The sequence below is a fragment of the Seriola dumerili genome, unplaced genomic scaffold, assembly GCF_002260705.1.
Source record: "Seriola dumerili isolate Sdu_G_001 unplaced genomic scaffold, Sdu_1.0 BDQW01000122.1, whole genome shotgun sequence".
Lineage (NCBI taxonomy): Eukaryota > Metazoa > Chordata > Actinopteri > Carangiformes > Carangidae > Seriola > Seriola dumerili.
In genome coordinates this window covers 1,756,674-1,771,023 of record NW_019174377.1, presented here as the reverse complement: position 1 = coordinate 1,771,023, position 14,350 = coordinate 1,756,674, and the positions used below count along the sequence as shown (strand labels likewise).

The window sequence follows — 14,350 nt, the reverse complement described above, 5'->3', positions numbered from 1 at the left end:
GGATAAATCATTCTGGAATTTACTTACTAAAATTACTTCAAACATAATTCCTGTCTGAAATGGTCTGCCTTTGGCTTACACAAAGCTGCCTATTGAATGATTCCTGGCAAACCATGTCCTGGATTTACTTATTCCTCAACAAGTGCCATCATGTAATCTGCGTTGTGTTAGACGAGTTGTGACAGCTTATTTCAAAGAGTGAGTGATTGGAAAAAGATAATATAATGTGAGTGAGGGAACAGACAGCAGGTTGGTGCCATTTGCAGCAATTCTGTGGATGCCTCCAGGACAAAAAAAACCCTTATCTTCTTCTACTAACAACGAATTTTACTCCTGCATCCGAATCCAAGTGAACCCATGTCAGCTGTTTCCTGAAGTCTCTGTATTATTCCTACCACTCAAGAGCTAAGAGACTTCCACTCTCTCAAGTAAGCTCCTGGTATGTTTCCTTTCCTGTGCCTGGCTGTGGTGACCCACTCCTCTGAGGGTTTCCAACAAAAATGTTCCCTCTTTTCTCGTTTCACTTTCAACATGAAAGTGTGCTACAAAGAGATAGATAGATAGATAGATAGATAGATAGATAGATAGATAGATAGATAGATAGATAGATAGATAGATAGATAGATAGATAGATAGATAGATAGATAGATATAGAAATTTTTTTTTTACTAAAGGTGTATTTTAGAAGTGTACCCCCCCCCCCCCAACCCACCCTTTCACCTCCCGCCCCAGCACTTCGCTCAGTTACACACCCATAATTCACAGACACACACTCACACATAGACACACAAACCGTGAGCGCGCACAACTCACTTGGCAAAGTTTGACGCGCTGACTTTCTTAGCGCAGACGCGTCAGACAGAAATGAGTAAACTATGCGGGATATCTCTCGGTGACTGAAAAGAATTTTTTGCCTTTACAGCGATAAGAAGTTCGGCGCCTATGACCTCAAATCTGACCGTGATCGGTGCTATATTATCCTCCACCTGCACTGAGCTGTTTCAGAGTTTTGCTCTCGCCGCCTCTGTGGCTTAACTTCCAGGAGAAGGCAAACAGTTGGGATATTTTGGCACTTTGGCACAGGACGGGACACCGTGTGCGCCAGGCGTCAGGCATAGGAGTCAACAAGTGACTCTCTTTTGCTGGTAAGCGAGAGAGATTATGAAAGAGTGGAGTCGCTGAATGGAAAGTTAGTTTCGATACAAACTTTTTTTTTTGGTCGCGGGGTATTTGAAGCCACAGGAACGGAAGGTTTTTTCGGGTTTTTTTTTTTTTTTAAAGCGTGCACGAGTTTGTTGTCACCATGAGTGGAGCGGTGGTTTTCCAGATGTGGATGCTTTTATTGTTGGGGACTATAACCGGGCTCGGGAGGGCTCAGGTCTCCACAGCCAAAGTGATGAGGGGCAACATCAGGAGAGACGGTGAGCTGGCTTTGTTATTTCATATTTCATTCTCTGAAAGTGGTGCTTGTTGCGTGTGTGTGTGAGTAAAGTGTATCTTTACTGCTGAAACTATCTCTGTGACACTCAGGAGTGAAATTGCAGTGACCATGTTGTGGGAAAGTCAACTCTATTATAATTATTTATTCATATATACTATATATATATATATATATATATACATCCTAAGTGGAGTTATTACTGTAGCTTATTTGTGTAACTTCTTAAAGCTGTTGACCTATCTGATTTAAACATAAATATGAAATATGATAAATGCATAATTGGATCTATTTTTGTCATCACTATGTTCTTTCTCAGCTGCAATCTAAATTATGTATTCATAGCCGATTTGAATGAAAAATATGAAATACTTTTCTTACAATGACTGATGGTTTTGTGGTAGCCTAAGGTGTTACTTAAAACAGGCACCCACTGTTTATAAGTGTGACATGGCTTGTTGCAGTGAATGACCTGTTGACACACTGATTAAAAACTGTTGAGAGGGCGAGCAGGCAGCAACAGGGTGGAGACATGAGAAAAGTGAACTGATGTAGAGTGGCTGCAAAAGAAGCTGTAAGAAAGAAACTATGGGGCATGCAGGTCTCAGACAACTGGGCACTAGTAGCCAGTTAAAAGTGGGACTCTATCATTGCTTCTCTCCTTCAACTAAATCTAAAGTCTTCAGGTTCCCTGAGCCTCTCACTATCTAACTTCCTGCAGGTGCGCCATGCTTACTTTTCCCTTGGCCCTGAGGCTAAAGTCACTGTGCTACAGTACCTTTGATTACACATGCACGTACACATACACACACACAGGCACACATACACACACAAAGGCGCACACACACACAGCTGCAGGGTTGCTTTTGGCAGGGAGACATGAAAATACCACTGTATTAGGTTCGAACCTGGACGACTGCCCCAGAGGCCTGTTTCACCTCACACTCCTGTGTGTGTGTGTTTATAACAAAAGAATAACATGGAGGGATAGGTCAAGACTTCAGTAGCCTACATTTTAGTGACCTTTGCTCCCCATCAAACACCTTTGAAACTTTCTTATGTTCACTGTTTGTTACTGCATTCAACTGTTCATGACGAATCGTTTTACAAGTCATTAGAACCAAATCTGTCATGCATGCTACTGAGCACGGAGTCAAACCAGTGAGCGTAGCATCCACAGATATTTGAGCGATGGATTGCAACCTGTCGAAAGCAAACCAGTTGTCCAATCACATGTGAATATAAATGACGTAGCACATCAGAGTAGTCGCCGCACAGTCACAGCTGTGCTGCAGCAGTGTTGTGAGACATGGCAGACAGACAGGAGAGAAAAGCAGCGAGTGATGACAAAGAAATGGATTGTTACAAAATAAAAGCTCATACTGTTAAAAAGTGACAGCTGCACTTACTCTGTTTGGTCAAGGTTCAAGATACCAGCAGGATTAAAATTCCCTTTTCTCTCACTGAGTGAGAGAAGACAAAGTAGATCAGAAGAAGGCGGCGTTAAAGCTCCAATATACTTTTACACCAGTGTAGAAATGAAAGTTTTTATTACTTGTTCAAACAGTTTTTATCAGATGTGCATCTTGGTTCTGCTGAAAAATATCCTCTGTGGCTGTTATTATTTATATTTATGCTAATGTTATTAAGAAAGAGCCAGTCTCAGACTAAAATGTGGACTTATTTTTTTTCAGTCTTGATTCATCTTGTTGAAAGCTTTTTTATAGTTTTGTTTTAGCCTGCTTTCCTCCTACAGGTAAACACTTAACTCTGGCAGCATTTACCACTGTGGGGACCATTTACAATGCAACAGTTTAACAATTTATTTTCTCGTTCACTTCAAGGTTCAAGGCTTTTTTAATTAATTTGGCAAAAATGAAATCAAAAGAAATAACTAACTTGCTGTTGCACATATCCCTGAGCTGTCTACACTTGCCATCAATCAAACTAATCCATAATTTGGGAACTCCCTGTGATGATTTAGGAAACTGTTGTTCTCCAAGTTTCTGTCTTTAGAGACAGGCCTGAAAACATGCTTCATCTTGGTAGTAACTCGAAGCTGGAGGCTTTTGTAGATGAAGGTGATAGATTTATTCAACTGTTGAACTGTTTCAGTATTTCAATCACCAGCAGTGTTAAATCACAAGAGTTCAAGAGATGAGACGCTATAACTTTTTCTTGTACACTGTCACTCAGTGGGAAAAGGGACAGCCACTCACTGAAGATCCTACAGGCACAGTTATCAAGCCACCTGATAATTATGTCCTGATGATAACAAATCCCACTGATTTGATCAAAGTGAATTCTTTTCATCTTTTGATGATCTTTAGTTGCACAAAGACTATGATCCACTGTGATAGCTGCTATTGAGACAGACTGGTTTTTAGATGGTGCACAGCCCCTTAATCCATTGCATACAGTGTTACAGTAATTGTATCTTTAGCTGTGTGTCTGTGTGTGCACTTTTGTTTATGTATTTACCATCAGCTTATGTGGAATACCAGAGATTAGTTCCGTTATTTGGTGGCCTGCTGCTAATTAAATGTGTTTCTATCTAGCTGATAGGGTTTCTGCAGTTTTCACCCATCAATTTGACATTTTGAATGTACTTGTGTGTGTGTACCCTTGAGTATTTGAATGTGTGTATGTGAATGTTCTGACAGAATTTCTTAGCTCACTTTGAGGAATTCCCCCCAAGGTTTTCTCTCCTGTGTTTGTTCAGCATTTTGCTCGTTCTTTTCGCCTGCCACTGAAGTGCGTCTGTGTGTATTAAAAGGGGGTGGGGCATTGCGTGTGTGTGTGTGTGTGGTGGTGTGTTGGTGTGTGGTGGTGGTGGGGTGTGGTGGGGGGGTTGACACAGGGAGACATGGTGTATTTGTGAAAAAGGAAACACAAAAATACACATGTAAACACACAGAACAGAGTAAACACTATTTGGCCTTTTTGGTCCGAACAACTTATCATCCCTGCTGAGGAGACCAGATGACCCAGATAGGATAAAACCTATCACACATACTTGTGAGTGTGTGCGTGTGTGTGTGTGTGTGTGTAAGCAGTGCAAGAACGATGTACATATGTATGCAGGCAGACAGAAACAAGCATAGTAGTTAAACACTGTCACTGTTCCACACACAGACACACCAACTATCATATGTTCAACTATCTTCATCTGGCTTGTGAATACAGTATCATTTATGTTCTGAATGAATGCTCAGTTTTTACTTCTAAAGTGAGCCAGTCTTTCTGAGTGACGGTTTGACGTCGATGTTAATGATTAATCATGACAGACTTTGTTAATATGCAGCATAGGGACGGGCGATCTGGCCAAAAGATCATGTGACTATCTATTTAGGTAGTATTACGATCCATGATCTGAAGCAGAAGTCATACCACTGATTTAGCTGAACTTGTGATCATATGACTAGTGATGCATAATGTTGCCTGCATACAAAAACTGACGTTTCAACTCACAAATCTCTGCATCCTGTTTTGGCTCTTGTGATTTGTATCCGCTTTGACGTTTTTTTTAGGATGTTTCTCCGCTTGGCTCTATTCTTCGCCCATGCACAATGCTGTCTTCCAGTTACAAATTATGTCAATAACACTTTTTGTTTAGCTTATATGGAGTATCCATTAGGACAGTGGTGTTATTTGTGAGGTACTATATGTGTATGTACTTCAACTTGAAAGTTCAGTCGCTGCCCTGGCAAGTCTCGCTTTGTGGGACTACAACTCCACCATCTTGGACTGCAGCTAGTGACAGTGATTCTTTCTCTACTTCAGTGCAGAACTTGTAGATGTGCTGCTACACCAAGATCGCTGAGACTGCAGAACAGAACAAGGGCTGCCGTCACCAGCTACAGCTAGGAGGCTAGCTGTTTAACAGGGAGCTGGTTAGCAGTGACTGAACTAGAATTAAATATCTGGGGTGCCCCAGTGGCTCACCTGGTGGAGAGCATGCCATGGGGGCTCAGTCCTTACTGCAGTGGGCCGGGTTCGAGTCCAACCCGAGGCCCTTTGTCCTCCCCAACTTTCCTGGCTCTATCTCACTGCAGCTATAAAGGCAGACATGCCCCCCAAAAAATATTTAAATATCGGACCTTTTGATTACGTGATTTGTACGATTCATCTCAAAAGTAGATTATATGCCAAAGAAAGATTGTCTACAATATAAGATCATCAGATTTCCCATCCCTAACGCAGCACACAATAGATATTCAGCACTGGCTGTCAATTTGTGACTGCCCTCTGCTGGAGATCAGTGTCAATATTATATATAAACCAATATATAAACCAATAAAAACCAATAAAACATTCACGTCACCTTATGTTATACTCAAAACTGACAGGGCTTTTCATTAGATGGCCTTTTTTACTAACCCTTCTCTTATATCCAAGTAGGGATGCTTATGTCATAGCCTATACTGTGATTTTTTTGTCAAAATCTAAAAGAGAAAATGCTGACATCAACACTACTTGAAAAGCTATAATATTCTGTTCGGATTTGAACATGTGTATTAACATGTTTGGTTTATTTTTTAAGGCACACCCGGGCTACTACAAATGCACATTGATACGTCAATGCACAGGAGTTCACAATCATCGTTGTAGAAACACACAAACTCCATAGTCCAATACACAGACCCAGCGAAGGCGTTGCACAAAAGTTGCATTTGTGTGTCCGAGGGAAGGTGTGAAATAATCTGGAGATTTAAGTGCATTGTTGTCTTTTTCAACCCTGTTGACTTTAAGATTAACTAAAGTTATGCAACAAAAACACTTACACTTACACTTTATACACACACACACACACACACACACACACACACACACACACACACACACACTTCATAGCCCGATGAAAGTACACCCGGATACAGTAACGTACAAAGAATTGCACCACACACAGTTTAAGTTGATCAAAAAATTTAGATGTTGCTTGTGACGAATGGCCACACTTGCAGTCAGTGCCATGGTTAAACATTTAAAGAAACAGACTACAAGAGCCTTCATACATATAGGGTTTGTGTCATGCAAGTGTTATTTAGTCAAAGCATGCAACTTGCTACCCTGCTAAAAAGAGAATATGGCTTCTATTCCTGGCAGTGACAGAACCACAGTACGTTTTATAAAAGCTCCTGGCATATCTTTCTGATTCCTCCTCTTCTTTCTTCCAGTAGTTCCTCTCTTATCTGTTGCCTTCCTCTCTCAGTGCTGTCTTATCAGTCTATGCCTCGCTACATATCACTCCATCTCTCCAGATCCTCCTCTTCCAATCTCTCCCGTTCTCATTTCTGTCTTTATCTTCCCATCTTCCTCAATCTGTTTCAGCTCTTTTTAATCAAAAGCCATTTCACCCTGTTGGCTCTGTGAGCAAATATAATGTGGCAAACAGTGTCACAGACACGCGCACCGGCACACTTGCAAAAAAACGAATGTACCTGCACAAGGACAAAATATTTAGTCAACCTTTTTGAACTAGAGGTTGATTTTTAAAGGCCAATATAATAACGATAGTTTGGAGCAGGAAAAAGCCGATAGCCGATTAATCGGCCAATATCACCCCAGAGGTTTAGCCCACATTTTCTGATCCTATAACCATAGCAAAGTGTTGAAGGTTTTTTCATGGAGTAGGAAAGTGCTTTCTGAAAAAAAAAAAATATCTGTGATGTAGTCTACACTGGAAAACATAATTTAAAGTCGGTTGTGCATTTATGGCAGCGCACTGACTGAATGTCACTACTTCCCGTCTCTTCTGGTGTTATAAAGTACAAGTGCCTTTTCATTTAATACTTTTTCATTTACAATCATCAAGGTAATCTTTTTAATGATTTATTATTGATTGATTGATTATTATTACCTGATATGATTATTATCTGGAGTTAATCACATGCACACAGTAAACTTTCATTTAAATGTACAGTAAACTGTCTCAGGTACACAATGACATGACCTTGACTTTGTGAATGGAGCCACCATGCAAAACTATGATGCAAGTCCATGTGTGACAGTTGGAGGCAGCCAAAGTTTCTCCTATTCCCATAGTTTATAAAACAAAAATTGGTGCAGATTAATTTGCCAAACCGATTAATTTTAACGTAAATTCACACCACATAAAGGGCAGATATAGATACCGAGAAATAAACAAAAAGGATCAAGTTGCACAGTAATACACAGGTGAAGATTTTGGTTGAGTTTACAAAAGCATGTGTGCGCTCATTCTCTGTAGCTGGGCGTTGGTGATATCAGTGCGAGTCTGATGTCATAGGGTCCTTGACTGTGTCTGAGAACTCTAGGTGGCCTTGCCTCTGATACCACATACGCAAACACACACATGCATACACACAAAGAATATACAGTCAGACACCAATTTAAGTTTCTCACACAGACACATATCAAAACATGCTTGAGCATCCAAACATAAGATGTGCAGCAAATGTGCAGCAAGCATCTTGTTTTCAATGTAAAGAAGTTTACTTGACCACCTCAAACTCCATTTAGTTGCTGTTCTGGAGCTTTCACACAATTTTCCTATATGTAAACTACTCTAAATTTAAACTTTTTTCCAAACTTAAAGTGTCCTAAACGTATTCTTGAGGTGGAGGAAAATGCAGACTTACACTTGGCATGAGTGGACGGCCATGAACCTGGTCACTCCATCTCACCATATCACGTCAAATCCTGATCAGTTATGACAGGATGCAAGTGATAGCAGGGAGGAGTGTCACTGAGGTTACTGGAATTCATGAGTCACACTCAGGACACCCAACATTGAACTACTCCCCTCCCACCCACCCAGGCTGACATACACACACACACACACACACACACACACACACACACACACACACACACACACACACACAAAAACACAATTACAGGATCTCCCTTTCAAGGGAATCCCCCAATAAACACTTGTCATTCCACATGAACACACACACTCTGCATGAGCCAAAGCTACCCCACCCCTAAATGTTTGGCAGACAGTCTTTTCCTCCGGTGCACAGAGAGAGAGAGAGAGAAAAAAAAGGGTGGTGACCACTTGAACGGTCTGACAGGAGTGTGTGTTGTGTGTTCAACATGAAAGTCGCACAAAGAGTGTAATGGTGCCGTGGAAATTGAGTGGAGCTAGCTGTAGGTTCATGTATGTGGTGCTGCTCAGATTGTAGGAGGAGAGGGCAGCAGCAGCAGAGAAGTGAAAGTTTAGAAAGGAGCTTAGAAGAGTTAGAGGGCACAGAGAAGGAGGAGAGGGAAAAGGTGTGGAGAGAGAGATATGCCAAGTTAAAAGACCAGTCCCGCCACTTTTCTGCCCCGTCAGCTTCAAAAGAGAGATAGCAGGACCAACGACAAGCCAAATGGACAGAGTATAAAAGAGGAGGTGGAAGAAAGCAGAACTAATAGAGGAGTGGAGGGGGGAAAAGATAAGATATATCTAGAGGGGGAGAGCAGGACAGAATACAGTGCCAAACATCATCAGATTATCTGATCTCATCAAAACTAAAGCAAAAGGAAAAAGGCAAAAATAAAGCTTAATTATGACCCTGTCAACACTCAGGAACTTGGCCACAGATGAAGCCTACGGACAAACCTTGTTTCCCCAGACTGAGCCGGGCAGGTTACATTCGTGCACACTCAGTGAAGTGGAAATGTAATTAAGCTTCTTCACCTCATGCCCCAAATGTGATTGTTAAAAAGAACAATGAATTCCTCAAGATTATGCAGATATACAGAATTAATTCATTATTTAATCAGGGACGCTGATTATGTGAATTCAGTTAACAGCCACTTCAATTCTGTGTCTCTTGTTACATTAAGGCCAATTTAAGGAGTTGTGGAGTTAAAAATAAATGTAAAGAATTGACTGTATAGTAAATACAATTATGTTCTTCCTAATTTAAAATCAAAATGTTAGCCAGTGTTAGCAAACTTAAAGCAACAGTTTAACACAGCCTGACTCCATCTTAAGATTAAGAACAACAAAAACAAGAAACAATCCACCTAACAGCACCTTCCAGGGTTGTACACAGGTCATTTTGAAGTATTCCAGGACCAAACCATGTGAGAAAGAACTGTTAAAAAGTGACAGCTTACAGGACCAATAGATTTAATGACACAGATTTAAAACACTGGAAGACACTTTCATAAGAGACAATATTTCTTAAAGCTCAGACAAGGAAATACTCTAAATGTTGCAGTACTGCTGTAACACATATATCACAGTGTAATATAACTGAGTCAGTTTTCTTTGTGATTACGGCATATCTCCTTACATTATATAGCTTTGTTTTAACTGGCAGCTCTTTCACTTCCTTCTTAATACAAACTTGTGAGTTGTGCAGAATCGTTTATCTCCACTGATGTGTATTGTCTTCCTTTGGCTACATTAACTCAATTTACAAGCCAATAAAGCACTTTTGAAACTCAGCCCAGTTGGGGACACAGTAGAGGAGAATTAGAGAGCAAGCCTGAAAGAAAGAGAAAGGGAGACAGATGTTTAGTCCTTGTAATGTGTAGTCAGTCTTGTGGCTGAGCCATCTGACTGGCACAGTGGATGAAGATAACAGAGGAGCAGGAAAATGAGACAGAGAGAAAGAGGAAGATGGAGAGTGCATGGAAAGAGAGATGGAATAGGAGTGATGCAAGGAGCAATGAAGAAAGTGATGAGGCCAGTGGATGAAAGAGGAGGGAAGATGAAAGGAGGAACACGAAGAGAACAAAGACGGTGGAGACGAAAATGAGAATTTTTTCGGGAAGGTGGCAGAGAGCTAGGGAGAGAGAGGAAAGGGGAATTAACTAACAGAACTGTAAAAAGTGTCAGAATAAACAAGTAGATGGTTATAATTGAAGGGAAGATGAGAGGTTGAGTGGGGTAAAGAAAAGAAGAAGAACTGAAGCGAGAGATGTTGTAGCCTGCCAACACACGAGCTTCACAAAAACAGCTGACAAGCAGGTGAAAGAAAAATCTGGGGAAAGAGAGAGTAGAGAGAGATAAAATGAGGCAAACTGAAATAGAGAGTGATGGATATGAAAAGGGACGGAGGAGAGGTGCGAACACGGTGATAGAGAAAGGGAAGGAGTGTGCTGAATAAGCGGTGAAAGTGAAAAAAAAAAGGAAGAGATTGAGGGATAAGAAGAGCATAGAAGGAGAAAAAAGTTTGGAGAGCAGGAGGGAGTTTGTGAACACAAGGGGAGATACACAACACCCACCCAGAAGTGATAGAGACACTTATGAATAAGAATGAAGGATAATAAGGGGAAGAAAATAGACTTTGCAAAAGAGAGTGTGCAGTTTTAAAAGGATGTAGATTAGCTGGGTAGTGAGCTTCTCCCACAGTGAAGGATGGTGTTTGTGTGTTTGGGGATGGGTGATGGTGTAGAAACTATGCGTGTGTGTTCAAAACTGAAGAAAACAAAAGTGCAGTGATTTTCTCTGGCCTACAGCAGAGGTCTGTATTAACAAAGGGAAACTAATACAGCTTGTTCACCTTAACTGTTTAAACTGTAAAATTAGATCCAACAGAGCAAATAAATTTGCTTTTCTAAATGTACGTTTCTTCATTTTGCCAGAAAACTATTCAGCTGTAAAAGAGACTTTCAGTTCAAATATGGATTTTCTATCCAAAAGTCAAGTTTATATGCACGGTAGATATTTATTCAAAAACATGAGTCCTGGATCCAACTACAAAACATACTGATGGGTGACAAATTAAAGCAAAAAGCTACTTTGTGTCTTTGCAAGGTATTGGACCAACACAAGCTCCCAGAACAACCTCTATTAAAATACCATGTTACACTTCATATTTACACAAGTAACTCTGGTGTTTGACAGTGCCACTGTAGTTGCATCTGGTTTGTTAATTACATTGATATCCCCTCAGGCAAGGTGTTGCATTTAAACAGGCGTTCCGAGAGGACTGTGAGGGGAATTAAAAGGATCTCAGTGCAGCTTGTTGTGCAGTTATTTGGATTTCAGTTAGATAATAAGAGAAAGCCAGCTGATCTGTATCAAGCTGTTGCCAAAGTATGTACATGTAAAAGCAGAGAATACAGTTAACAGCCACAGTTTGGCAGACGACAAACCATACTCTTTTTCCAACCTTAATTCTGGGCACATTGATGTTAACTTTGATCCGTTATCGCAGGTTTCTATCCCTTATGAGGCTCTAAAGGCTTCAGTCGGTGATGTTTGTTTGTTGATCTGCCCGCTAAAATCTGTATCTATTCAGCACGAGCCTAATCGGCCCGATGAGAGCTGCTGCTTTAAAACTCCTCACGTCCACGGACAAGGTCTTCAGCAACTCATAAAGTTAGAGTAACTAGACTCTGTTTGCATCACAGAAATGAAGTCAAGCAGTGCTGAAACAATTAGTTGATCAATCGATTAGTTGGCCAACAGAAAATTCTGATAATTCATTTATAAGTTATGTCATCTATTGAGCAAAAATGAGTCCGGCTTCCCAAATGTGAGGAGTTGCCGCATTTCTCTATAAACATAATACCGAGTACAAGTAGGACATTTTTTTTTATGTCATCCCTGCTGCTGCATTGCTGATCTGAAAACTCTGCTGCAACTGCTGCATTAACTTGGCACCGTTAATGTTCATAAAGCATTTTATAAGCCCTAGCTGTAACAATGCATCCTCATGTTTGGCTCTGAGTCTAGGTTACCCTGGGAGAGAAACTTATTGTCACTCCCCAGTCTCTGCAGTGGTGAGCTTTGTGCATCCTTCAGGGGTGTGACGAGGTCTGAGCCTTAAGGCCAAAAATCAACTCTATGCATATTATCTAGTTACATAATAATCTCTGTTGTCTGACTGAACCAAAGTCATCATACTCAAGTGTAATTCTTTCAGACAGCACCTTGTAATGGACACTTGTAGTCTTCCAAAACCCAATCTCTCATTCACAATCCAGTCTGCCAAAGACAAGGAACTGGCAACTTGACATAGCAAACCAGTCAGTCAGCAGAACAACACAAAAGTGCTACTCTGAATTTTGAGAGGCCCGCACACCACAACAGCTGCAGAATTTACCAATCAAGATATTCGTTATGTGTGAAGGAATATTTGTAGGTCCCATCTGAGAGTGAAACCTCTGATAAAAACAGTGGTGCAGGAGCTGAGAAGTAAAGGTTAGGATTTTTTCTCAAGAGAAAGACACCGAGGAATCACATGTTTCAAATGTTGTCAGTACCTGCTGACAAACGTTAAAAGAACAAGGTACTGATATGGGCAAAAAAAGGTATGATGCCAGTGGGTTTCTGTTACCAGGGCTAAGTGAGGGTGAGAACATGACAAATGTCAGAAGTGACACTGCAGAAAGATGAGAGCAGGAGCCACTCTCACCCCAGGAGATTTGCCCCAGCTGAAGGAAAGAGATAAACACTGTGTATTTATGTTATGTGTTTTATATATGTGTGCGTGTGTGTGTGAGAGAGAGCAAGAGAGTTTGACAAATCCTCTAGTGCTCTTTGAGAGCTATGTCTTTGTTACTCTGACAATGGCGTTCTGACACAAATGAAAAAGATTCTTTTTTTTTTTCCTTCTCTGTCAAACACTTTTATCTTTCCTTCTCCAACTGTCAGCGTTTCTCCCCATATTCCCCTCCACTCTCTCTGATTCTCCATTTGTGTATCTCAGCATTTCTCCCGCTGTCTCGCTCCCTCTCCATCCGTCTCCTCTTGTCTTCATTAGCTTCCCCTTTCCTGTTTTCATTTCATCATTAACTCTCTGAATTTTGGTATCTGAGCAGCAGAGTCAGGAAGGCAGAGAGAGAGAGAGAGAGAGAGAGAGAGAGAGAGCTGCAAGTGTAGAAGAAGAAATAGAGAATACAAACACAGAGGAGAGAGGGAGGAATGGGGATAGGGGGCATGGAGAGGAGCACAGAAGAGAAGGGATGAGGCATGTTCGAGGGATATCAGAGGAGAAAAAATGAGCAAGAGGCAGACAGAAAAGTTAACAGGCAGAAACAGAAGCAAACGAGAGAAAGAAAATAAAAGGAGAGGGGGGAGGGGGGTGGGGGGGTGGCAGGAGGATGGTGTTATGTGCTACTGTGGAGCCTGCAGCAGGATAAGTGATCCCAGTGGTAGATAGAAGGTCAGATACACACTGACAGTCAGACCACTGCTTAACCTTGCACTCCGACCACGCACATACGCACGCACGCACACACACACACAGGCACTTGGGCACACGCTTGCATACACAAATGCACACTTACAGACACACACACAAACAAACACACACACACACACACACACACACAGCTGATGTAAGGCAGACAGACTGAAAGCAGGATGGCTGTCAAAACATCAGCATCTGCTCAGCATCACACACAGCGCTCAGAGCAAACATGCACACAAACATGCATCTAGCAAACAGCGTCCAAGCAGCCCTTAGAGGGATCAAGACTGATATTTGATAAACTTGTGCTACCCCAGCTGGGGCTTAGCTAACACACACACACACACACACACACACACACACACACACACACACACACACACACACACACACACACACACACACACACACACACACACACACAGAGAGCACAGAAACAGGAAATTTCACACAGTTTTTCATAAAGTCATGGAGATATAAAGCAAAACGAATGTGTGCTTATGTTGTTACTTTGGCTGTTTATTACATTGTGACAGTATATACTGCATGTGGCCTTAGATGTGTGTTTGACTCCGTGCACATAATTGCGTGAATATCAATGTGTATGAGTGCGATGCAGGGCTAATTGATTGTCTTCGTCAGCCCTGCTGTTCAGACTGCAGCAGCTGTCAGCAGGAGCCAACTGCTACTCTAACAAGCCTTACAAACACACACACACACACACGCACACACGCACGCACGCAAGCAGACACTTTCATACTCTCTCACAAGCACACACACACGTTATCAC

General features: G+C 41.4%; 1 protein-coding gene across 3 annotated transcripts in view; it reads left to right on the top strand.

Annotated features, from left to right (window-relative positions):
* The first annotated feature begins 1,274 nt into the window (after positions 1 to 1,274).
* pdgfd (platelet derived growth factor D) overlaps positions 1,275 to 14,350 on the top strand; it is an 84,592-nt gene continuing 71,516 nt past the window's right edge. For all 3 annotated transcript variants that reach the window (XM_022748566.1, XM_022748565.1, XM_022748564.1), the window contains exon 1: positions 1,275 to 1,421. In XM_022748566.1, the coding sequence (XP_022604287.1) occupies positions 1,304 to 1,421 (118 nt within the window). In that variant the 5' untranslated portion in view covers positions 1,275 to 1,303. The remainder of the gene's footprint in view (positions 1,422 to 14,350) is intronic.